General features: G+C 38.1%; 1 protein-coding gene across 2 annotated transcripts in view; it reads right to left on the bottom strand.

The window, feature by feature from the left end:
* The window catches only part of CENPC (centromere protein C), a 91,909-nt gene extending 79,315 nt beyond the window's left edge, over window positions 1-12,594 (bottom strand). Inside the window, exons 1-5 of one of the 2 annotated variants that reach the window (XM_044945834.1) lie at window positions 12,352-12,594; window positions 7,011-7,060; window positions 5,823-5,893; window positions 4,871-4,965; window positions 1,993-2,098 (exon numbers count right to left, since the gene is read on the bottom strand). In XM_044945834.1, the coding sequence (XP_044801769.1) occupies window positions 1,993-2,098; window positions 4,871-4,965; window positions 5,823-5,893; window positions 7,011-7,060; window positions 12,352-12,369 (340 nt within the window). In that variant the 5' untranslated portion in view covers window positions 12,370-12,594. The remainder of the gene's footprint in view (window positions 1-1,992; window positions 2,099-4,870; window positions 4,966-5,822; window positions 5,894-7,010; window positions 7,061-12,351) is intronic. The other variant, XM_006079846.3, reaches the window with a different exon arrangement.
* Window positions 12,595-25,726: the final 13,132 nt, after the last annotated feature.

The raw sequence follows: 25,726 nt of genomic DNA, 5'->3' as shown, positions 1-25,726 counted from the left end.
TTCAAACTCAGTGGTAATCACAGAAATAGAGTAAGGTAACAGATTACTTAATACTGATCAAACTGGCAAAAAAGTAGAATAAAAATCTATCAGGTGAAAGGTACATTCTTACATTACTGGTAAAAAGTAAACTGTGAAAGTCTCTTTCTCAGGTGTGCATACACATGCACACATAAACACACACGTTTGTATATGTATTCATTAAGGAGAACCAATGAACATATGGAAGGATTCAAGGTTACCTCAGCAGGATGAGGGAAATAAGGATTAGTAGTTTTTTCTTTTAAATCTTTGACTCTTACCTCAAATGAAGAACTTTTCTAACTTGAAAAATATAAATAAAACTTTAAAAAGCAGCACCACATATAACTGACTAAAAGAAATGGAACAAAAGGAGAAGAGAGAAAAAGAATACTGACCACACATAGTCAAACAGCAAATCATTATGCTGTATTCCTGAAACTAATACTATATAAACTATACCTCAGTTTTTGAAATATGCTCAAGAAGTCTGTGGAGAGGACCACATGGGAGAAAAGAAAGTAAGGCTTCCTGCCAGCAACCAGCCCCACATGAGTGAGTCATCTTGGAAATAAATCCTTAGCTCCAGTCAAGTCTTCAGATGACGGCAATCCTGGCCAACATCTTGACTACAACCTCAAGCCAGTACCATCTAACTAAGCTGCTTCTGAATTCCAGACCCACAGAAACTGTGTAGACAATAAATGTTAAAAGAAAAGAAGAAGACAAAAAGGAAAGGAAAGGGCAAAGAGAAATCTATTTGAAAACTCTTAAAGCTGTGGTCCCTATAATAATTCTTACTGTCTTTTGCCACATTCCTAGTAAGCAGTGTTCCTACAACTAAAACAAAGAAACAGATAATAATCAGATAAAACCATTGTTCTGCAAATCAAAACAAAGATGTACCTACCAACTCACACCAGTCAGAATGACCATTATTAAAAAATCTACAAATAATTAATGCTAGAGAGGGTGTAGAGAAAAGGGAACTCTCTTACACTGTTGGTGGGAATGTAAACTGGTGTAGCCATTATGGAACACAGTACAATTTCCTCAAAAAATTAAAAATAGAAGTGCCACATGATCCAGCAATCCCACTCTCGAGCATATACCCAGACAAAACAATAATTCAAAAAGATACATGGACCCTTATGTTCATAGTAACACTATTTACAACTACCAAGACATGGAAACAACCTAAATATCCATCGACAGATGAAGGGATAAAGACGAGGTGGTGTATATGTGTGTAACACACACACACACCCCCACAGGCACGCACGCATGCACATGTGCATGTGCACTAGAATATCACTCAGCCATTAAAAAGAACAAAATAATTCCATTTGCAGTAAATGGATGGACCTAGAGATTAAGGTCCATCTTAGCGAAATAAATCAGAAATAGAAAGACAAATACTATGTGATATCACTTATACGTGGGATTTAAAACATGACATAAATGAATATATCTATGAAACAGAAACAGACTCATAGAGAACAGATTTGCAGTTGCCAAGGGAGAGGGAGGTTGGGAAGGGAAGGATAGGGAGCTTGGGATTAGCAGACACAAACTATTGTATACAGGATGGATAAATAACAGGGTCTTACTGTAGAGCACAAGGAACTATCCTGTCTATCCTATGATAAATAGAAAAGAATATTAAAAAGAATATATGTACATATATATGTATAACTGAGTCACTTTGTTTTACAGCAGAAATTAAACACAACATTGTAAATCAACTATATTTCAAAAAAATTTTAAAACTTATTCATGTTAAACACACACACACACACCCCCCCCAACAATGGACTTGAGAGAGACTCAAAAACAACTTCATCTATTTCACAATTCTGTCTAGGCTGACCCTGACCTTGTCCCACCAAGACAACATATGTGCTTGACCTTAAGCATTTTTACCTTTTAAAATATACCGAGGCAAATACTACCCATGGGGATGCTACCAACCTGATCTGCTGACAGCTTCATTTGGTTCTACAGTTAACTGAAGAGGGGCTTCTTTCTTCCGTGAAGAAACTGGACCTGACTTTGGATGTGATTTCTGGCTCTGAGTCTAAAAGAGATAGAGCATTAGATCTACTCTATTTAATTACCAATTTTGATTAAACATATTTGTTTTTAAATTGAAAAAAAATTGCAAAACATGAAACGAGCTTGTAAAGTTGCACATTTAAATAACACTGTAGAAACCAAATTCATATAACCTATCATAGAAACAATGAATAGCTTTTAAAAACCTAAAGAAGATTAGATAAATAAATTGCTATATAGGCATTTAACATCACAAATACAAGAGAAATGAATAAAGTACAGCAATATGAATGATTATGTTAAACAAACAAACAAAAGCAAGGTGCAAAAGACTGTGAGATCAGAGACATGAAGATCAGAAACTGAAGGTAAGAGTAATACACTGAAAATAGAGATATTAAGTAGAAATACTCAAAAGGCATCTTCCTCCTTGCCCGCACTAGGCTGAGAACACTCACTGTTAAAATCAGACACCCAAGCAGGAGAGATTTCTTTGTCAGAAAAACTTATCAAGTCAAGAGAAGAAAGCCTGCAGATATTAACAAGAAGCTTTTCACAATGACATGGCCATACAGATCACACTGCAGCGAAATCTAACAATGTACAACTCTTAAGTACACAGAGTTTCCAATTACCGTTTTAGTTTTACACTCCTAAAAGTGAGGAGACCAATAAGGATCATTGGAATATTTGACAAAGGTTCTAGTGTAAGCATTTGACTCAGATGGTAAAAAATCTGCCTGCAATGCAGGAGACCCAAGTTTGATCCCTGAGTCAGGAAGATCCCCTAAAGAAGGGAATGGCTACCCACTCCAGTATTCTGGGCTACCCACTCCTGACCTTGTCCCATCAAGACAACATATGTGCTACCTCAAGCATTTTTACCTTTTAAAATATACCGAAGCAAATATTACCCAAGGACAGAGGAGTCTGGCGGGATACAGTCCATGGAGTCGCAAAGAGTAGGACCAAACTGAGCGACTTGCACACACAATGGATAATGTTAAATTAAAATTCTCTCTCCAAACTAGGGCTTATCAGGTGGTACAGTAGTAAAGAACCCACCTGCCAATGCAGGAGATGCAGGTTTGATCTTTGGTCTGGAAAGATCCCCTGGAGAAGGAAATGGCAACCCACCCCAGTATTCTTGCCAGAAGAACCATGGACAAAGGAGCATGGCAGGCTCCAGTCCATGGGGTCGCAAAGTGTCAGACATGACTTAGTGACTGAACAACAACAAAGTTATACATTTGGGGAACCTCCAGGATTCCAATATGTCATGCCATCCCTGCACAAGTGTCAAAAGCTCTGCTTTCCCTCAGTGGACTCACTCTGTTTGGACCAACCTAAAATCTTCAGCTTTTGCCCCAAATCAGCAAATACTCTCAGGGAAGAAAATGACTAACAATCATCAACTCCTATTCTAAGGATTTCACTTTCTTTTTTAGTTCATCTAGTCCTTCTTGCTTCCACAACTCCCATGTCTCTAAAAAACATGAGTTTTTTTGCATTTTATTCTTTTTTTAAACTAGCTGTTACAGCAGAAGCATTGACCTACTGCAATTTGTTACATCCTACCTGAAAGTAGAACCTCTACCCTTGATATCAAAGCCCCACAAGAACATTTTAAGAAAAGAAAAAGAAAATATTGTTCATGAACACAGATGCAATCATCTTAAAATATTAGCAAACCAAATCAGAACAAGTTAATACTTCATGACCAAGCCAAGATTATCCCAGGAAACTTAGTTGATTTAACTGTCAAAAATTAATATAATTTATCACATTAAAAAAAGTCTCTCAATTATGACAACAGTGGATGTCTTCATTCCTTGGAACCAAAAGGCTATATGTGGTTAATTATTTGTTTATACACGTTTCTAGTGAATGTTATTTCTAGCAGTACAGGTATTCCTCTCAGATACTGCAAATTCAGTTTCAGACCACTCCAATAAAGCAAGTACTACAATAAAGCAAGGCACATGAATTTTTTGATTTCCCAGTGTATATAAAAACTGTTTGCACTAAACTGTAGTACAGTAAGTGTGTAATAGCATTATGTCTAAAAAAATTTGCATACCTTAATTTAAAAATATTTATTGCTAAAAAATGTTAACCATTATCTGAGCCTTCTAGAAGTCATAATTTTTTTGCAATAGTAACTTCAAAGATCTCTGATCATAGATCATGACAAATATAATAATCATAAAAATGTTTGAAATATAATGAGAATTACCAAAACATGACATAGAGACATGAAGCAAACAAATGCTGTAAGAAAAAAGAGCGCTGACAGACTTGCTTGACAGAGGGTTGCCACAAACCTTCAATTTGTAAAAAATGCACTATCTGTGAAGGGCAACAGGCAAAGCACAATATACAATGTATGTCTATATACAATTTTTCTCTTCAATTACTATTGTGCTTTTGAATAATTTGTCCTCAATCATTAGCTTCAAAATCTCTATTTCAAAGGTGGCTATTTTGTAGAGTTAGGTCAACATATCCTCTTAAGATATATAATCAATAAAAGACTGATTTCCCTGTTTAGCAATAAACTGCCTTCAGTAAGAGTGAAAAATAATTGTGTCATTATTTGATGATTCTAATTCCCAGACCTCCAATTTCAACCACAGGAAATGTAGGACCAAAATTTTCATAAAATACCTCTAAATTTCATGTAAACTCAATGGAAATATAGGATTCCTTCTAAAGAATAAGACTTACAAACAACTAAAATGTATCTAATTTTGTGTACTGAGCTTTACTCATTAAGCTCTCCTTTTTGACTTACCTCTTTGCTTGATGACTGAATACAAATATCTTTGGTTTTAGGTGTTGAATAAAGCACCGATTTTGTGGCATTTTTGCTAAAATCATTGGCAAGACCTAAAAAGTAAAAAAAAAAATTTAAACGTATAAAAATTTTTGGTTACAATTAAAAGAAGCCCTATATGATACATGAAGAATTCTTTTGATTCTTTTAAGCACAATTAATTTAACTGAAGTACAGACATCAACTCAATATTCAAATGTACCTAGAAGGCATTAGGAACTGAAAAAGACAGATAAGATTCCTGAAGAAGTATGTGCCAATTCATCTTTCAGAACTTAACAAGAAGAGATACTTTTCCACTATGTGTGTTTTTCTTTGGTTGGCTTTTTTTGTTTTTCTTTGTTTGTTTTGGTTGGCTTTTATTCCAATTCCTTCTGATATTAATCAGCACTTAGAAAAGTTTCCTAAAAGAAAACCTACCATAATATATCTTTTCTTTAGGAAGGGGTGCAAATCACCAAATGTTATTACAAGCTCTTCAGAGATCTCAAGAATTCTGCACATTTATTTCCATTAATAAGATACTTCCTCTAGTGTATGATAATTATTTCTAGAACTCCAGACTATAGGAATCTAGTGTGAACTAAAGGGAATAACAAATTATTCTCATTTTTGCCAGTATGATCTTCAGTATGGAGAAGGAAATGGCAACCCACTCCAGTATTCCTGCTGGGAAAACCCCATGGATGGAGGAGCCTGGCGGGCTATAGGCCATGGGGTTGCAAACAGTTGGATATGACTGAACAACTAACACACATCTTCAGTATACCAGAAGGTACATGAAGGACTGAACATGTACTCAAAATTCCTGGGAAAATATATACTGAAATGCTGGAACATATTTGCTGAATTTGATGTCAATGGACAAATTTATATTTCAGCCATCCCAATCCACAAAGTGAAACCTTACTTTTTTCTTCAAAACAGTCTATTAAGACTTCCAGTATATTCTGGCCTTGCTCTGTATTAATGTCAGGTACCCTAGTAAGAAACAAAGAAGGGAAAATGTTAATGTATCATTTCTAAAAGGTATTTGCTAATTATTAATATCTATCTTAAAAATTCCATATCTCCTTATTACAAGATGCTAATTTTTACTTAATGAGAAAAATATCACCATTAAAATCTGAGGATAAAACAAGTATTTGAGAGACCAAGAGTTCCCAAAAAGTATATGAAGCAGTATGTTATTGTCTACATTAATAATTATATTCCCTGATTGAATAGCTATGTCTAAAGCTGTTTTAGACTACTGCTCTGTACCTAAAAAAGAACATGAACAAATTCAATCATTCTTGAAATGCTTCTTTAATACTCTATAGTCACAAGTCCTAACAGCTCCAAGTAACACAGTCTTCCCTACATTTCAAATGCACTTTTGATTCAATACCCTTAATCTTAAGAACTAATGAATCAATATAATTATTATATTGATATAATTTTAGATTCACATGCAGTTGTAAAAATAATATAAGAGATCCCTTGTTCACTTTATCCAGTTTCCTTCAATGGTAACATTTCACATAATAATACAATACATTATCAAAACCACGATATGGATATGGACAAAATCACCAATTTTACTCAGATTTTTCCAGTTCTACATGTACTCATTTGCATGTTTATGTTTGTGTATGTACTTAGTTCTATGCAATTTATCATATTTGAAGATTCAGTTATGACCACAATAGTCAAGGTACTGAACAGTTCCGTCACCACAAAGAACCTTCTATTGCCTTTTAGGATCACACCCACCTTTTCTTTTTCTTAGCCCCACAGAATAAACTGCATCTTTCTGTTAGTACCATTCAAAGTCTAGAGAGCTTTATCCATAGCTGTCATTTAGTCAGAACTGAAACTGCCTCTTCCTGATCCATCACTCATCAGGCGAATTTCTTTTATGACTGCCATTTAGCCAATGCACTGTTTGCACTAATATTTCTCTGTTAATATAAAATAACTAAGATGACTATACTTAACCAATGAGCATATAAATCATTATTTTAGTCAGAGGTAATAGTTTTTCCTTTCTGCATTTAAAAATTCCACTTTCTAAAGATGGGAATAAAAATCATCTTAAAAGCTTAAGTATACAGATCACCTGGAAGGTCGGCAAAATCTTCTTCTATAGTCATTTTTGAGATGATCCTGAAAGAAAAGTAAATCGTCAGTTTGGTGAAAAGTTAAGTTCTTCATTTATTCATTCAGCAAGTATTTGCTGATTGCCTACTATAATACTATAAAGAGGAGTTCTTCTGGATCAAGTGATAAACAACTTGGCTCACATCCACTGTTTCCAAACCTTTTTTATATTATTTCCTTACCCTGGATTTTTTTCATCATCTTCTTCCTCTTCCTACTCCTCCATCTCCCCCTACACCTCTTCCATCATCAAAATCATACTATCTGGGCTTCCAGTAACTCAAGTTAGTCCATCAACAGTATCTACTTATTTTCTTTCCTTGTAGATCAATCCCTCTAAATAATAGTAAAGAATAGACTGGCATAAAATGACAATGAAAAAGAGAATTCAGAGGACCATCTGCGGACAAACACATATAACAAATTTCTGAAAGATGGAAACAAATGAAACATGATAATTGATGAAACAGAATAAAAGCAGAAACAGCCTAAAGTAAGCTCAGAGGATACTGTCCTGGATGAGGAGTGAATGACCAACATAATGAAAATGCAAGAAGATTCATACCTAGGAAACGAAGAGTGAAATATCAGAAAAACTGAGGATTAAAAAGTGCTAGAATGTCTCCAAATGAGAAATTAGGTAACCCCAACAAAGAAGAGGGGTTTCTCACATGGTGCTAGTGGTAAAGAACCTGCCTGCCAATACAGGAGACATGAGAAATGCAGGTTCAATCCCAGAGTCGAAAAGATCCCCTAGAGGAGGGCATGGCAACCCACTCCAATAATTCTTGCCTGGAAAATTCCATGGACAGAGAAGCCTGGCGGGCTACAGTCCATAAGGTCACAAAGGGTCAGACATGACTGAAATGACTTAGCAACAAAGAAGAAGCCCCTATCAATGGAAACGATTGGAAAAAATAAAACACATGGACATGTTGAAACTGGAAGTGGAAAACATATTTGTGATACTCTGGGTCCTATCTTTTAAGTATAAAATCTATAAAGTTAACTTTTCAAGTTGAAAATTGGGTAGTAATAAGATAAATAGTATGCTTTTAAAAATAAATTATTATCAATACAAAATGTTCAGTAAGCTGTACTCTTCCTTGGCCCAATGGGATATAAATAATCTCACTTCATGTGAACACTCTCTTTACCCCACTCATGCTCTGACATTCTGACTCTCCTAATACTTTTACACACTACTCTAGGCCACTGTGGTTTCTACTCACAGGGACTGCTACCTTGCTTCACTTTTGAATTTAATTATTCAGAAAGATGAAGACATCTCTTAAGAGTTTAAGAGAGCAGAGACTTTGTCTTAAGCTAGCTTATATTCTTCCCAGAGCTTTGCCAGTGTTGTATACCACAAAAACATGTTATCTTTTTGACATGTCAAATAAATAAGACTAAAATTTATGAGATAAATGTGTTTTTCTTTAAAGAAAATTAGTGTTTCACATAGCCATATTAATTTCAGGAAGTACCTAAGGAGCAAAAGATTAAATCTATTTTACAGATAGCAAACTAAGGAACAAAGACATCTAACGAGTCTGTATTTTATCACAAGATAGAAAATTAATGCAAGCACTTAGGTCTCTCATCAGCACTCAACATTCTAAAACACTTAAGCAAATCCTTGACAAGTAATGTTAGTTAACTCCCTTCCAAGGTCTAATTTAAAGTCATTCTTCTAATTTAACACAATAAAATGAAAAAGTCATACTTTCACACTGAATGTCTGAACATTAAATTAACACCTGTAAAGTACTCTGTTCCTCTTTTAAATAGAAAAAATTTAAGGCTAAGACAATACATTCCTTCAGCAAATATGAATCAAGCACCTACTAGAGGGCCAAATGCTATTTTGGCACAGTAGAAAACAAGACAGACAAGGTCTTTTAATTTTAAATTAAAAGTTAGAATACAAAAATAATTTTAATTTTCAAACACACTCAAAAACTTTCAATTTCAACTCATCTTCATTCAATTTCAGATTCTTTCATTCACTATGAGATTATGTTTCTCAAAGAAAATAATATACATCACAGCTGCTGCTGCTGCTAAGTCGCTTCAGTTGTGTCCGACTCTGTGCAACCCCATAGATGGCAGCCCACCAGGCTCCCCTGTCCCTGGGATTCTCCAGGCAAGAACACTGGAGTGGGTTGCCATTTCCTTCTCCAATGCATGAAAGTGAAAAGTGAAAGTGAAGCCATTCAGTCGTGTTCAACTCTTCACGACCCCATGGACTGCAGCCTACCAGGCTCCTCCGCCCATGGGATTTTCCAGGCAAGCGTACTGGAGTGGGGTGCCATTGCCTTCTCTGATACATCACAGCAGAGTTTCTCAAATCTAGCATTGATGATGTTTTGGGCTGAATGACTCAAGAGGGCCTGTCCCGTGCCTTGGTAGGATACTTGCAGCATCCCTGGCCTCCACCCACTGGATGCACTTATACCCACCATCCACACCTTTTCAAGACAACCAGAAATTTTCCCAGGCAACACCAAACACGTCCTGCAGGGCAAAATTACACCCAGTCTGAAATCATTAAAGTACAGGAATGACTGAGGATAATCTCTCAACTCCTTTCTCCCTTTGTTTTTTATATGAGTTATGATGCAAAGTCAGATACTAGAACTAAAAGGGTCAAAACAATTCTGACTTTGGGGGGACTTTCCCAGTAGTCCAGTGATTATGACTTCGGGCTTCCAATGCAGAGGTCGGGTAGTGGATTCAATCCCTTGTCAAGGAACTAAGATCCCACATGCCACATGGCACAGCTAAGCAGTGGAAGTGGAGTGAACTGTGGGAATTTGCTCCCAGCCAAATCTCAACAAACTTTCATGATCAAGGGATTCCTGAACAAGAAACAAAAGTAGAATCGTCCCATTCCCCAGTGGATTTGAATAAAAACTGGTGATAAAATCATGTGCAAACACAAAAGATGACACTGGAGAAGAACCAAACTGAATCTATAAGGCGTCCTGCGATCAAAAGAATAAGACACAGCAAACTGAACCAGCAGCTGCTCTTCCAGTTTCAGTGTTGTCTCTCTCCTCCTTAATCTGAGAAGCCAAGTGCAGTCAATGGGGAGCACCATTACAAAGAGAAGGAAAGAGAACTTTGAAAGGAGACACAAGGGCAATGTTTACTGAAGACTGACAGGAAAACCAGGCAGCAGGAAAAGCAGTTAATGTGAGAACTAAGACAAGCTTTCCATATTCTGAAGGGCATCATCCTAAAACTAGGAGAAATTTGTAAGGTGAGATCACAGTGAGAAAAGAAGTTGTTTATTAATAATATCATTGATATTATTATTATTGATCATAGATGTTAAACACATGCCAACATCAATATAAATAAAACACTGATCATGGTTTTTAAAAAAGAGAGAAAGAATGAGAAGATAAGCCATAGACCAGGAGAAAATATTTGCAAAAGGCACACCTGATAAGGGCTGCTATCCAAAATATACAAAGAACACTTAAAATGCAATAAAAAGAGGGGACTCCCCTGGAGGTCCAGTGGTTAAGGCTCCAGTTTCCAATGCAGAAGGTGTGGGTTCAACTCCTGGTCAGGGAACTAATATCCCACACCCCCAGCACCACTAACAAATAAAAATGAATAAAATAGTTTTTTATCTCAATTAAAAAACAAATGGTCCAAAGACCTTAACAGATACCTAAGAAGATATACAGATGGCAAGTAAGCTTGTGAAAAGATGCTCTACAAACTAAAGACAGATACCAGTATATATCTGACTGTGTGTCCAAAATCTGGAAAAATGACAATGCCAATTGTGGAACAATGTGAACTCTCATTTTGGAAGGCAAAACGGTACAGCCACTTTTCCGGTGGTTTCTTACAAAAGTAAACATACTCTTACCAAATGACCCAGCAACAGTGCATTTTTCTTTAGTCAACAGTATTAAAGTGTTGGTATAGACAGTACTTTTTACCATGAGCACATACATTATTTATATTATATATAATTGTCGGCTGAAAAAAATGCACAACTTAAAATTTATAATTTTTATTTGGTGACCTTACTTAGGACCATAGCTCAGGAAAAAACTCTCAGAGAGAACTACTCCAAAGAGGTAAGGGAGGACCTAGGCTATACAGGAGTTTGGGCTGGGGGGGTGGGGGGGGGGTGGGGAATCAAGTATCAAAACTACTGCTAATCACAGAAAAAGACACCTCAAGCTAATGATTTTAGTACTTCTCTATAAATGCGAAGACGCTAGAGTCCAGACTCACATAAGTCTCTTTAACTATCTAGGGCCAGTAGCCTGTTTCCTCCATCCTGAAGTCCCCTCAGGCACACTTAGAGGCAGCTGCAGTTTCTGGTGGCCTGAAGGTGGGCTACATTCTGTTTACTTACGTGGAGGGCAATAATTTTTGTCCACAATAAACTTCTTTATGCATACAAGCATATATATACAACAATATAAATGGGAGTTCATCAATGCTGAAGATCTTAAACGGGGAGATAAAGTAGAAACTAGGAGTTTAGGATAGGGGCTGCTAAAGGTTGTATAACGTATAATAACCATAACAGGATATGGGTTCGCCAATAGTCGGATACGAGACTCAGGGACTAAAACAACAAAACCGTAAATCTAAAGTACAGAAAAGGGAATACCAAGGAGTCCAGAAACCGTCCAATAAAAATGAGTTTCCGCCCCCTCAGTCATTCACCGCTTACACTTTTAACCTGTAGCTGCCTCTCAGAAACCTGCCTCTTTACACCAGCAATTCTGAATGAAATGGTCAATTTCAAGGCTTTCCAACACTACCAAGGACAGAATATTATTGGGAGGACTATGAACTGAAAGCTCAGTCGCTCAGTGGTGTCCGATTCTTTGCGACCTCATGGAGTGTAGTCCGCCAGTCCCCTCTGTCCAGGGGATTCTTCAGGCAAGAACACTGTAGTGTGTTGCCATTTCTTCCTCAAGGGAATCTTCCCCACCCAAGGATCGAACCCTCCTCTCTTACAACTCCTTGCATTGGCAGGCGGATTCTTTACCACTGAGCCACCTGCTGAATGCCTAGAACCGAAGTTAGGCTCCAAAGTAGAAGCCACAAGAATCTCAGAAGAGAGTTACCCGTTACAACTGGATTACAAAAAGCCTGAGGAAAAAACTGCAAGTAAAGTAACTCTGAATAGTGGCACCCGCTCACTTCCCAATTCAAAAAATTCGCGCAGCTTCCCATCGAAATCCTCCAGAAGCGACGACGGTGGCCCGAAGCTTCATTCTCCCTGCGTCACCCGGTCCCAGGCCTGCACTTACCAGCCCCCATGCAGCCATGTTCCGGCCCGGCTTCGACCGGGCAGGGTTTTAGGGCGTAAGTCTACCCGGGTCAAAGCTCTAGGCAGCCCAGCGAGGATTCAGTCACCCCAAAACCAGCCAGAAGGAAACCCAGCAGCGCCCTTAGGCGAGAGACAAAGGTAGAGGGCGGGCTCCGAGACGCCCCAAGCTACCGAGCAAGCGCGCCCAGCCGCGCGCCGCGTACTACGCAATTTAAAACGGACTGCACATGCGCAAAATGAGCTAGCCGACTCCAAAGGAAGAAAACCGTTGTGTGCCCGCCCCCTCACTTGTACTCGCCCCTCCGTCTTTTCGTAGCCCCGCCCACCCGCAGTAGCTCCGCCTGCCCCACCCAGCAGCCCCACCCCATCCTCCCAAAGACGTAACCTCTCTTGCTCCCACAGCTTCCTTGTCACTTTCTGGCTCACTCTCACTCTTTCTCACGCGGAGGAGGTGTAAAACTTCTTGATGGTTACATTACAAAGTAAAAAGTAATATTTGGAAGGATACAAGGTAAAAAAAATTGCTGAAAACAGTTAAAGAGTAATGTTTTACTGTGCAGGTTCATTAGCCACACCCTAGCCCACTTATGCATCATCTCTGAAAGGAATAATGGTATATTAATAATAGTGATGGATGATGTATTCCCCCCACCATTATGTGGGGGGAGAGGAATTACTATTTTTGTGAGGCAGTGCCAACAAAATGATCTATGTAAGTACATACCACTTAAGTATGATGTCCTGAAAAGAATCCTAAATCAGAAGTCTTGAAACCTGCTCAGTGAACTAGCTATGTCATGTATGACAAGCTCTGGCACCATTTTGGCAGGTTCCTTATTTACAAAATGGGAAAGTTAAGTTAGATGCTCTGAAAACTGAATGCTGCTGCTGCTGCTGCTAAGTCGCTTCAGTCATGTCTGACTCTGTGCGACCCCATAGACGGCAGCCCACAAGGCTCCCCCGTCCCTGGGATTCTCCAGGCAAGAACACTGGAGTGGGTTGCCATTTCCTTCTCCAATGCATGAAAGTGAAAAGTGAAAGTGAAGTCGCTCAGTCATGTCCGACTCTCTGCGACCCCATGGACTGCAGCCTACCAGGCCCCTCCGTCCATGGGATTTTCCAGGCAAGAGTACTGGAGTGGGGTGCCATTGCCTTCAGTTGCGTCGGTCGTGTCCGACTCTGTGCGACCCCATAGACGGCAGCCCAACAGGCTCCTCTGTCCCTGGGATTCTCCAGGCAAGAATACTGGAGGGGGTTGCCATTTCCTTCTCCAATGCATGAAAGTGAAAAGTGAAAGTGAAGTCGCTCAGTCAGACTTTTAGCGACCCCTTGGACTGCAGCCTACCAGGCTCCTCCGTCCATGGGATTTTCCAGGCAAGAGTGCTGGAGTGGGGTGCCATTGCCTTCTACAAGACTGACTTAGACCTGACCATTTTATGATTCTGTGACCTTTTTTATTATTTAATAAAAAATGTATCAGGGAATTCAAATCAGAAAATGGATTACCCTCTCTTAGGCAAGGGAAACAAAAGCAAAAATGAATAAATGGGGCTTTATCAAGCTAAAAATATTTTGCATGTTGGAGGAAATTATCAACAAAATGAAAAGGCCACCTATTGAAGGGGAGAAGGTATTTGCAAGTGGTACATACAATAAAGAGTAAATACCCAAAATGTACAAAGCACTCATATAATTTAACATCAAAAAGCTGAAGAACCCAATTAAGAGTGAGCAGAGGAGCTGAATAGACATTTTCTAAGGAGAGCCAACCAGTCCATTCTAAAGGAGATCAGTCCTGGGTGTTCTTTGGAAGGCTTGATGCTTAAGCTGAAAGTCCAATACTTTGGCCACCTCATGCGAAGAGTTGACTCATTGGAAAAGACTCTGATGCTGGGAGGGATTGGGGGCAGGAGGAGAAGGGGACAACAGAGGACGAGATGGCTGGATGGCATCACCGACTTGATGGACGTGAGTTTGGGTGAACTCCGGGAGTTGGTGATGGACAGGGAGGCCTGGCGTGCTGCAGTTCACAGGGTTGCAAAGAGTCGGACACGACTGAGCAACTGAACTGAACTGAAAGAAGTCATACAGATAATTAATAGGTACATTAAAAGATGCTCAACATGAAAAGGGACCCCTCCTACATTGTTGGTAGAATGTAAACTGGTACAGCCACTATGGAGAACAATATGGAGGTTCCTTAAAAAACTAAAAATAGAGCTCCTATATGATCCAACAATCACTCTCTTAGGCATATATATGGAGAAAGCCATAATTCAAAAGGATATGTGCACTCCAATGTTTATTGCAGCTCTGTTTACAGTAGCCAAGACATGGAAGCAATCTAAATGTCCATCAACAGAGGAATGGATAAAGAAGGTGTGGTACATATATACAATGGAATATTACTCAGTAATTAAAAAGATGAAATAATGCCATTTGGAGCAACATGGATAGATCTGGAAATTATCATACTAAGTGAATTAAGTCAGAGAAAGACAAATATCTTATGGTATCACTTATAGATAGAATCTATAAAAAAAGATACAAATGAACTTATTTACAAAGCAGAAACAGACTCACTTAGAAAACTAACTTAGTTACCAGAAGGGAAGAGGGGACAGGAGAGGAATAGATTGGAATTTGGGGATTGACATGTACACACTACTGTATTTCAATTGGTAATCAACAAAGACCTACTGTATAGCACAGGGATGCTACTCAATATTCTGTAGTAACCTAAATGGGAAAAGAATTGGGAAAAGAATAGAAAAAAAAAATTGTTCAACATCTCTAATTATCAGAGAAGTGCAAATCAAAACCACAAAGACAAGTCATTTCATATGTTGGTCAGATGGCTATTATTAAAAAGACAACAAATAACATGCGTTGGCTAATATATGGAGAAAAGGAAACACTTATGCACTGTTGGTGGAACTGTAGATAAGTATAGCCACTATGAAAAACAATATGGAGATAAATTTTAAATAGAACTATCATATGATTCAGCAGTTCCATTGCTGTGTATTTAATCCAAGGAAAACAAAATTCAAAAAAATACTAATTCATAAATATTTATGCATCCTTATATTCATAGCAGCACTGTTTACAACAGCCAAGAATGGACACTGCCTAAGTGTCCCTCAACAGATGAATGAATTAAGAATACCAGTAAAATCATTTATTGAATTCTTGCTATGTTTTAGGCATTTCAACTAGATCTCAAAACAAATTAATCCAGATTTCAACAACTGGATCATAAAAAAGAATAAAATCTTCCCATTTCTGACCACAGGGATGGACCTAGAGGGTAGCATGCTATGTGAAATAAGTCTGACAAGAGAAAGGCAAATACTGTATGATTTCACTTTTATGTTTAGTCTAAGAAACAAAAGAACAAATGTAACAAGATCAAAACAGTTATAGATACAGATAACAAACAGGTGGTTATTGGGGGGATGGGGGAGGCAAGAAATAGGTGAGGAAGCTTAAGAGGTACAAACTTCCAGTTTCAAAATAAATGAGTCACAGATATGAAATGTATAGTATAGGGAATATAGTCAATAACTATGTAATAAAATATATTATTTATTGAATAAATTCATTAATCAAGAGTTGAACAAATATTTTTTTTAATTTGTAACATTTTAACAAATGTTGTTACCAGAAAAGACTTTTTTTTTTATAGGAAAGAAGCACTGAAAAATCAGACAAGTCCAAGTTTCACTCTACTTCACTAATTCTGCCATAATGAACAAGTTAAACTGTTAAGTTTCTCAATTCTCCTGTCTGTAAAATAGGAATAATGTTAAAGTTGTTGAAATCTGGATTAATTTGTTTTGAGAGCTAGTTGAAATGCCTAAAACATAGCAAGAATTCAATAAATGAGGCTACTGGTATTATTATGGTGCTTTTTAGACTTGGGAATCCCAGGGATGGGGGAGCCTGGTGGGCTGCCATCTATGGGGTCGTACAGAGTCAGACACAACTGAAGCAACTTAGCAGCAGCAGAAGCAGCAGCAGCAGTTTTGCCATCCAGACTATATTATATAATTTGGTCTCACACTTGAAATAGTAATACACAAAATTATTTACTGAGTGCATACTGTATGGCAAGTTCTATCCTAAATGTTCTCTGTGCAATAACTTATTTAATTCTTAGAACATTCCTATGAGAAAAGACAACAAATATTGACAGTTTATAGTCAACAGAAACAGAACAGTCTTTAAGTAACTGCCCAAGATCACACTACCATTAAACAGCAGAGCTGGGTATGAACCCATGTGCATAACTATGGAAAACTATGTGAACAGAAATGAGATCAGTGGTTACCAGAGGATGATGTCATAGGGAAGAAGACACTGACTATAGAGAGTCAGGAGGGAAATTTTTGCAATGGTGGAAATAATAATTTATGTCTTGATTATAGTGGTGGTTATATGTAAAAATACATATATGGCTATATGTATTTTTCAGAACTCTTAAAACCGTGCTCATTTTTAAAAGGATGAACTTTGTTGTAAATTATACCTCAATAGGGGTCACACAGAGTCGGACACGACTGAAGCGACTTTGCAGCAGTAGCAGCAGGGGTTTCTCTGATCACTCAGTGGTAAAGAACCTACCTGCAATCTCCCCTGGAGAAGGAAATGGCAACTCACTCCAGTATTCTTGCCTGGGAAATCTCATGGACAGAGGAGCCTGGCAGGCTACAATCACAAAACAGTGGGACACAACTTAGAGACTAAATAATACCTCAGTAAACTTAACTTGAAAAATTAAGAACATGAGAGAGAGACATACAAACTAAATGCAGTGTGTGAGCTTCGATCAGAGTCTTCAGATCAAAGAAGCTATATTAGAGCATTAAGCAACAGTGGAAAAGTAAAATATTGACCATTGTATGACCGAGAATTGTAAATTTTCTTAGATATTATAATGCTAGTGTTAATGTAAGAGAATGTCCTTATCCTATTTGTTAAGCATATTCACTTAGGTTTTTCTGACAAAATTATTTTCAGATTCAAAGATTCTACCGGACTGTAACTGCCAAGTTAATAAAGTGTGCTTGCAATATGCAGATAGATGGCAGCAATGTTCACCAAAAAATAAATAAATAAATAAATAATAATGTTATGCACTATGTCTTAAAGTCCTGCATTGAGCTGGTAATTTTAGAGTGCTGTATAAACTGATCCAGCATTAAGTTTCCTATGTTATTTTGGCACCAACCATTTGATTCTTAGTTGTAATTATACTTCATTATATAATACACTGCTTCTCTTAACAAGAACGTAACAAATCTCTATTCCCTAGTCTCCATTTCTGTTGCCTCTAGTTTACTTCTACACAATATAACTCTTTTCTCATAAAACAGAGCTTTTGTAATTTAAAACACACTTAGATTTTCAAAAATTTAATACAGTTCTGCATTATAATTTTAACCTTGCAAAGACAAATTACTTTGATGGTACTAGGCAAAAATTTAAACAATGTACATTCATACTTGGGCTTCCTTGATGGCTCAGACGATAAAGAATCTGCTTGCAATTCTGGAGACCTGGGTTCAAACCCTGGGTTAGGAAGATCCCCTGGAGGAGGGCATGGCAACCCACTCCAATATTCCTGCCTGGAGAATTCCCATGCACAGAGAGGCCTGGTGGGCTACAGTCCATGGGGTCATGAAGAGTGGGATATGACTGAGCGACTCAGCACTATTGACATAAATGTGCTCTAGATACATTATTTGAATAGATCATGGGCTTCCCTGGTGGCTTGAAAGGTAAAGACTCTGCCTGCAACTCTCGGAGATTAAGGTTCAATCCCTGGGTTGGGAAGATCTTCTGGAGAAGGAAATGGCAACCCACGCCTATTCTTGCCTGGAAAATTCCATAGACAGAGGAGCCTGGTTAGTTACAATCCACGGGGTAGCAAAGAGTAGGCACCACTGAGCGACTTTCACTTTCACTTTGAATAGAGACATTATTTGAAAAACGCAGTTTATCAAATAGCAGTACAGAATTTATCTGATTATATAAATATACACAAATAGAGAAAAAGTGCCAAAAAAGTTATGATACCCATCCAAACAATGCTAATGGTATAGATAATGGAATAACATGTAATTTTCATTGTCTTCTTTGTGCCTTTTGCTTTTGTCTAAGACTTATGTAAGTTTACTTATAATTAGAAAAAATAAGAAATTATTTTAAATATGTATAGGAAATGATATATATTATAAACTCAAGTGCCTAAAGAAAGTTTAAACAACAAAATGCAAAAATTGTAGCTTGCTGGCAATACCTAACAGTAAGAAATTTACAAGCTGAAAGAAATAGAAAGATAAACTGCAAGCAAAGTTGTAAGGCAGAAACGATGTGCTGTTTATATAGAGAAAATTTGTCAGACACTGAAAAACTGTTCATATTTGCAAAATAGAGCTAGATTATAGAGCAACTCCAATGTTAGGATAACTTTTCCCTTATTCCTATAGACCTTGGAAAACTGTATTGATCTGGGATAAGTTACATAAATTCATGCTAGCTAATTTAGGTATTTGTCAGCTTACGTATGGTTGGAAGGGATGGAAAAGTAATGTATTTTGGGCTTTTAGGAATGATTTCCAAACATACACTACAGAACTGAATCACGAAGAGCCAGTTGCATGAAGCAAAGTGAAAAACTGGGAAGTCGATTTTAATGCTTAGTCTCCAGAAAGTCACCATAATTACCAAACTGCCATGTCAAGGAAGCCACCAGAAGCAAGAAGTCTCCATGAGCAGGAAACATCCTTACTGCTTCTGGCTTCAGAAGCACATTGTACCTGCCCTGATCGTTATCAGAAAACCAGTGTTTCATGCCTTGACTATCAACACTCATGAAACTGGTGATCAGACACCGAGACTTCTGATAACATTGCCACAGAAAAATCAGATGCCTATAAACCATGCTCACCTACAGAAAAACCAAAGGACTGAGAAAGAATGAGTTCTGTCTCCCCTCCTCCTTGCCAATATTGAATGCAGGCCCTCTCTAATTGCAAAGAAGACTGAGAAATGTAGTTTTTAACTTCTAAGCCTCTGCAGTAAAGAATGGCACACTAGCAGGGGTTGGAATGGATGTAAAGCACCAACCTATGGTTAACAAGGTTATTGAATTAAACCACTCTGACAGAGCAACTAATGTCACTTCTGTAACAGTGATTCCTTACATTTTTTTTTTTTCCTTTCTGTCATAGAAGATCTAGTAGAAACCTTTTCTGAATAAAAATGACTTACTATGGCACAAAGTTTTCACCTAATCATTAAAATTAAAACTGTTTTCAGTTAGAATTAAAGTCGTGAAACATAAATGTATTCAGTTCACATATCTTCAAGATTTACTGCAATACATTGTGATACAAATGGCAATAAATTGTCAATAAACATTAAGTAAAACAACGGTCAGAAATTAGGATGTACTAGAATGGTAACCCACTCCAGTACTCCTGCCTGGAGAATCCCATGGACGGAGGAGCCTGATAGGCTACAGTCCATGGGGTCACTAAGAGTCGGGCAAGACTGAACGACTTCACTTTCACTTTTCACTTTCATGCATTGGAGAAGGAAATGGCAACCCCCTCCAGTATTCTTGCCTGGAGAATCCCAGGGACAGAGGAGCCTGTTGGGCTGCCATCTATGGGGTCGCACAGAGTTGGACACGACTGACGCGACTTAGCAGCAGCAGCAGCAGAGAGGGATTGGAGACTCCTATTTAGATTTACCGACTGAATCAATTTCAATAAATTGGATAATAAAGTATTTTAGAGACCCTTACATATTGTAAAAATGTGCATTCATTCACTTTAATTGTATTATAACATAGATGACTTATAGATAACAAAGAACATTAAGATATTGGTTTTATATGAGTTAATCCATATACTTCACTCAAAGCTGTTGAGTTATATTTTTCATATATCCTGATCTAAAGCAAATTCCTGTGATGAAGATGCTGATGGTGACTATACTAGTTGGATTTTGAATATTTTCAAGAAGTTTATAGTAATATAATTGTTATGTTTGTGCGTGTGCTCAGTTGATCAGTTGTGTTCAACTCTTTGTAACCCCACTGCCTGTAGCCTGCCAGGCTGCATGGAATTTTCCAGGCAAGAATACTAGAGTGGGTTGCCATTTCTTACTCCAGGGGATCTTCCCAACTCAGGGGTTGAAACTGTGTCTCTTGCATCTCCTGCATTGACAGGTGGATTCTTTACCAACTCTGCCACCTGGGAAGTCCATGAATGTTATACAGGGCAACAAAAGAATCATACATCAACCAATGTTCACGCATATCAGAAAAAAAGAAATTCCTGTCACAGTGGAGGCTAAGAACTAGAATCATAACTTTTTTTCAGCTGGAAAAATTTAATAAATGGTTACCACAATCTATAATACTTCTTATTGACCTTGACTTCAACATAATCCCTGTATTTGAAAAACTCAGTTTCCTGTTGATACAGAGGCTGTATGAGTAACTAAAATACAATGGAACAAATACTATAATAAAAAATTCATAAAATGCTGTGGGAATGCAGGATGAGAGAGACAAATGTTCCTCTTGAGGATGGGGAAGGATTCAGAAAATCTTCACAACAAAGATATACTCAGTCTAGGTCTTCAAGGGCAAGCAGGGAGTTGTATTAACAAGAGGGCAGAAGGGCACCAAAGCAAAGTGTACAGTGATTGGAAAGGTATGAGGAGATGGGAAAGACCATGAGTATTAAGACAACTGGGAGTAAGCAAGGTTACTAGAAGAGAGAGTATTTTTAAGGAGTAGATTTAAAAGGGTTAGAAATGACCTTGTGATGTTTGAGCGTTTTGTTGGTGCTCAATTAATATTTAGTGCTGATGAAAAAGATAAAAGAATGAATCTGAAAGGACGGAGACTTCATAAAATGTTTGAAGCAGGGAAATGACTGGCTTATACTGCATTTTAAATGGATCAGAGAGGCAAAGAGTGGAAAATAGGAGGATGCTAGAAAGAAGCCAACGCACTCCAGTACTCTTGCCTGGCAAATCCCATGGTCGGAGGAGCCTGGTAGGCTGCAGTCCATGGGGTCACTAGGAGTCGGACACGACTGAGCAACTTCACTTTCACTTTTCACTTTCCAGCATTGGAGAAGGAAATGGCAACCCACTCCAGTGTTCTTGCCTGGAGAATCCCAGGGACGGGGGAGCCTGGTGGGCTGCCGTCTCTGGGGTAGCACAGAGTAGGACACGACTGAAGCGACTTAGCAGCAGCAGCAGCAAAAAGAAGCCAGGGCTTCCCAGGTGGCGCTAGTGGTAAAGAATCTGACTGGCTATGCAGGAACTTAAGAGATGCGGGTTCCATCCCTGGGTCAGAAAGATCTCCTGGAGAAGGGCATGGCAAGAGCCTGGTCAGCTATAGTCCATGGGGTTGTACAGAGTCGGACGCGACTGAAGCAACTTGGCATGCATGCAGAAAGCAGCCTGTTGCAGCTCTTAAGGCAAGAAATGAGGAAGCTGTTATCCCAGAACTGAACTGGTTTGTTCAAGGTCTGGAGCTGGTTAGCAGCAAGACTGGCTTCTCTCCCTCTGCTCCAACACTTTTTCTTACCTACAAATGTATTATTCACCACTTAAAACTTGCAATATCTGTAAGAGGATTTCTATTGTAATGGTTCAGTGGTATAATGATGTTGAAAGTCGTGGACAGGTCCAACTGGATAATAATATTTCAGCAGGATTTTTGCATTTTGTCAGTTTTAGGAGGATATAATTTGAGCATTGTTATATTAAGGATCAATTTTACTTGCAAGTTGGCAAATCAAAGAAACTTACAGAAGCTGTTGAACTGGTTTTTCTTTAGTTTATTTTTTAAGTTAAGAAAGACATAATTAACTAGATGATTATTTCTCAGATATATTCCTATCTTTACATTTTTCTAGAGATATTCTTTCTCCCATGAAACTCTCTGGCCATAAGGCCAGTGACTACTTTTCTTCTATTCCAACCACTGATGATTACCAACATCCTGTCTCCTGTCCCTCTTCTTCATTTCTCAGTTCTCATCCCTCCTTTCACTTCCCCTTTGTATTATAGCTACCAGCTGTCAAGAAGGTGGATTAGGTCATTTGTCAAATTAGGTTTTCCTTTGCCACTCAAATCACTTCCTTAGTATACTGAAACTAAAAATTAATTATGGCTTTGTCTCAAAAAATGTACTTGGACTTATATTTTATCATTTAATGTTTGGGGTAGCAAGAAACAGGTCTCAATATAAAGGCAAGGCAGTAACTCTGAATCTTCATCTCCCAATTTCAGTTTCAAGCTGCTTTGAGGTCCTTTAATGGACCAGAACCTGGTGGTCTGGAGTCTACCGATAAGAAAGTAAAGGAGAGAGAAAGAGGCTGATATTCCTTGGCTTATGCAGAAAGCCAATAAAGCCCCTGCACGGGGCTTGATCTGTTCACGAAGGCCTCAGGCGCTCTCTCGATGGGGTGAAGGAGGAGAGCGCCTTCTTGAGAGGGTCTTAGATGCCCGGGCAGGAACGTGAACTCAGCCTCTGCACTTCAGGGGATCAGCCTGAAAAAGAGAGAGAGGGAGAGAGAAAGAGAGAAAGACACGGGGACCAGAGCTCTGATGGAGCAAAGGTGTTTTAATCAACATGGTGTGGGCATATATACTGTCTTACAAGGTAGTTATTCTCAGCAAAGATAAAGATTAAAATTCCAGACTTACAAAACATAGGCGATCCATATTAGACAGGGAGAATTGTAAACAATCACTTTTACCGTGAGGTTCACAAGAAGGAAGAGGGTACTTATCACCGTATAGAAAAACTAATGAAGGAAATGCCTGGATTCCTCAGCCCCGGGAGAGGCTTGCCTCTCAATTCCTCAATATTCAGGAATTAATAAGGAACAGAGGATTCCTGACAGATCCAAAACAGCACACAGGAAGCCTCCTGTTAAATGCTTCCTGACAAAGCTGTTTTCATTTTCATAATGTATCTGAACACTCTTTAGTTTACTGATAATCAGTCTGTATTGCTCTAACTGAGAAGAACTTACTTGTAAATCTATGCAATTGCAATGGGTTTCTCTATAGAATTCCTTGCTCTATAGAACTTCTGTCACAATTAATCCTCAGACATTTCCTCTAGGTGCTCAGTCACCTGAGAATACTCTGTGGCCCAAAGGAACAAATGTCCCTTTTTCTTTGAAGCTGAATAATTCAGTTTCTCATTTCACTAGAAATATTTTATTCAGACTATATATCAACTTTTTTTTTAAACTTAAGCCAAATTTAATGGAAATCCAACCACTCATATTTCCTTGGGCCTCCTGCTCAGATTCCCCTAGATCTCGACCTAGGAAATGCACTAGTGCCCCTACGACTCCAAGTCTTGAATAAAAACAGCTCAAATAAAAATTTCAGGCTTATCACTTAAAAGCAATGAGATCCAGATAACAGGAGAACTCACTGTTCTGAGGAGTACTAAGAAGCCAGTGGGGCTCAGTGGACTCATACTCATGTGGAGTGCCAGTCAGGGAAGATTCCAGGTATCTTCTGGTGGATTATCGCTTGTATCTTGCCAACTATACCATGCATGTGAATGAAAAAGTTAATCAATAGTACATCTAAGAAAGAAATGGAAAACTTTATTCAAGCCAATCTGAGGATTATAACCTTGGGAACAACCTTTCAGAAAGTTCTAAGGACTGTTCTGCTTATTAGAGATCAAAACACCATTATATAAGTTTTTGAGATCTCAAAGAGTTTTAGGTCAAAAACATATTGACAGTTTACAAATGCCAGTACAAAGCAAGTGGTGGGTCATCAAACCTCCTTACCAGATTGAGAAGGAAGGTTATCTCCCAGGGAGGCCTAATTAATGCAGATACACAATATTGAACACACTGAAGGGGAGAGAAGAGGCCCAAGTGGGCAGAGAAAAATTTTATGTTTAAATTTTTCTTGTCTGGCTATAAAATAGGAATTTTATTTCATCATACCTCATTTTGTAGACAATCTGATTCCTCACACCTACAGCTAAAGATCCATTAGAACCATACTGGTGGGGAAAACCACATGGTCTTTCCATTAGGAAAGGAGGCTCAGATTGGAGATTCCTGTATTGCTTTGACTGATGAGAATAGGCTAGTCTAACAGGAAAGAATGCTTAGGGCTGCATCCTAAACCTCAAGCAACTCTGTAATATTAAGGGTGAAATAGCAAATGGTGGAACCTCTCAAGCCCCCTGCAAAACAAATGAGATATCCTTCCTGTGTTCCTCTCTCTCATCATTCTTTGCACAGTGCTGTACCAAATCCAGTCTCTCAAGGACCATTTTCCACGAGCAAATAATGAATGCATTTGGGCCTCAGTGTAGCTCTATAAATCTTACTAGATAGCAGTACCCCATCTATGCATCATAGCATCGGTGATCCTCTGCTTAGAAAGCAAAAAAAGAACAAAATATAAGCTCGAAAATTTACAGCTTTCTCTGCCAGACATATTTTGCCAAATATCCACTGGTAAACGACCAACTCAAAATATTGATTGACAAAGAAGGAAAAAATATCACATTCCCATAACTGCAGTTTACATTTAGTGAACCATCAAAATGGTTCATGGGATAAATAGCACCATTTTTCTAAAAATTTAAACAAAGTTCAGTTCTGAAATGCGGTCCTCCCTTGCTATCAGTAGGTGATCAGTTCCAGGACCCCCACCGATACCAAAATCCTTGAATGCTCAGGTTTCTTATATAAAATAGCAGAGCATTTGCATATAACCTACAAAATCCTCTTGTATACTTTAAATCATCTCAGTTATTTATTATACTTAATACAATGTATGAAAATAGTTTTCAAAACATGGGAAATTCAAGTTTTGCCTTTTGGAAGTTTCTGAATTTTTTTTCTAAAATTTTCTATGCATAGTCAATTGAATCCATGTAGAATCTGGATAGAAGACCAGCTGTACCTAAAACAGAAGAGTATTAATACAGTTATCCTATGAAGTAATTTTTAATGAAGTGGAACTAATTCAAGTCATGTCTTCTTGGGATAAAAATGGGCAGCAACAAACAAAAAAGGTGGGAGAAAACAAACATGACCTAGGTGTCTCCCCGAAAGTCCATAATCTCCACATCTGTTCTTTTCATCCTCTGGTGACATTACTTTTCTGTTTATTTTGCTATTGTAATTCTAAACACATGTAGTTTCCTGAGAGATTACCCTCTCAAAGTTGGTCTACGCCTGTTCTTTCTTACCTCACAAAAAGTAAAGAAAAAAAAGTGTGCGTGTGTCCTATTGGTGGTTTAAACTCTTAGCTGGCACTTCCTC

The sequence above is a fragment of the Bubalus bubalis genome, chromosome 7 (genome assembly GCF_019923935.1).
Source record: "Bubalus bubalis isolate 160015118507 breed Murrah chromosome 7, NDDB_SH_1, whole genome shotgun sequence".
Classification (NCBI taxonomy): domain Eukaryota; kingdom Metazoa; phylum Chordata; class Mammalia; order Artiodactyla; family Bovidae; genus Bubalus; species Bubalus bubalis.
The sequence above is the reverse complement of the archived record's forward strand: the minus strand, read 5'-3'. Positions and strand labels throughout refer to the sequence as shown.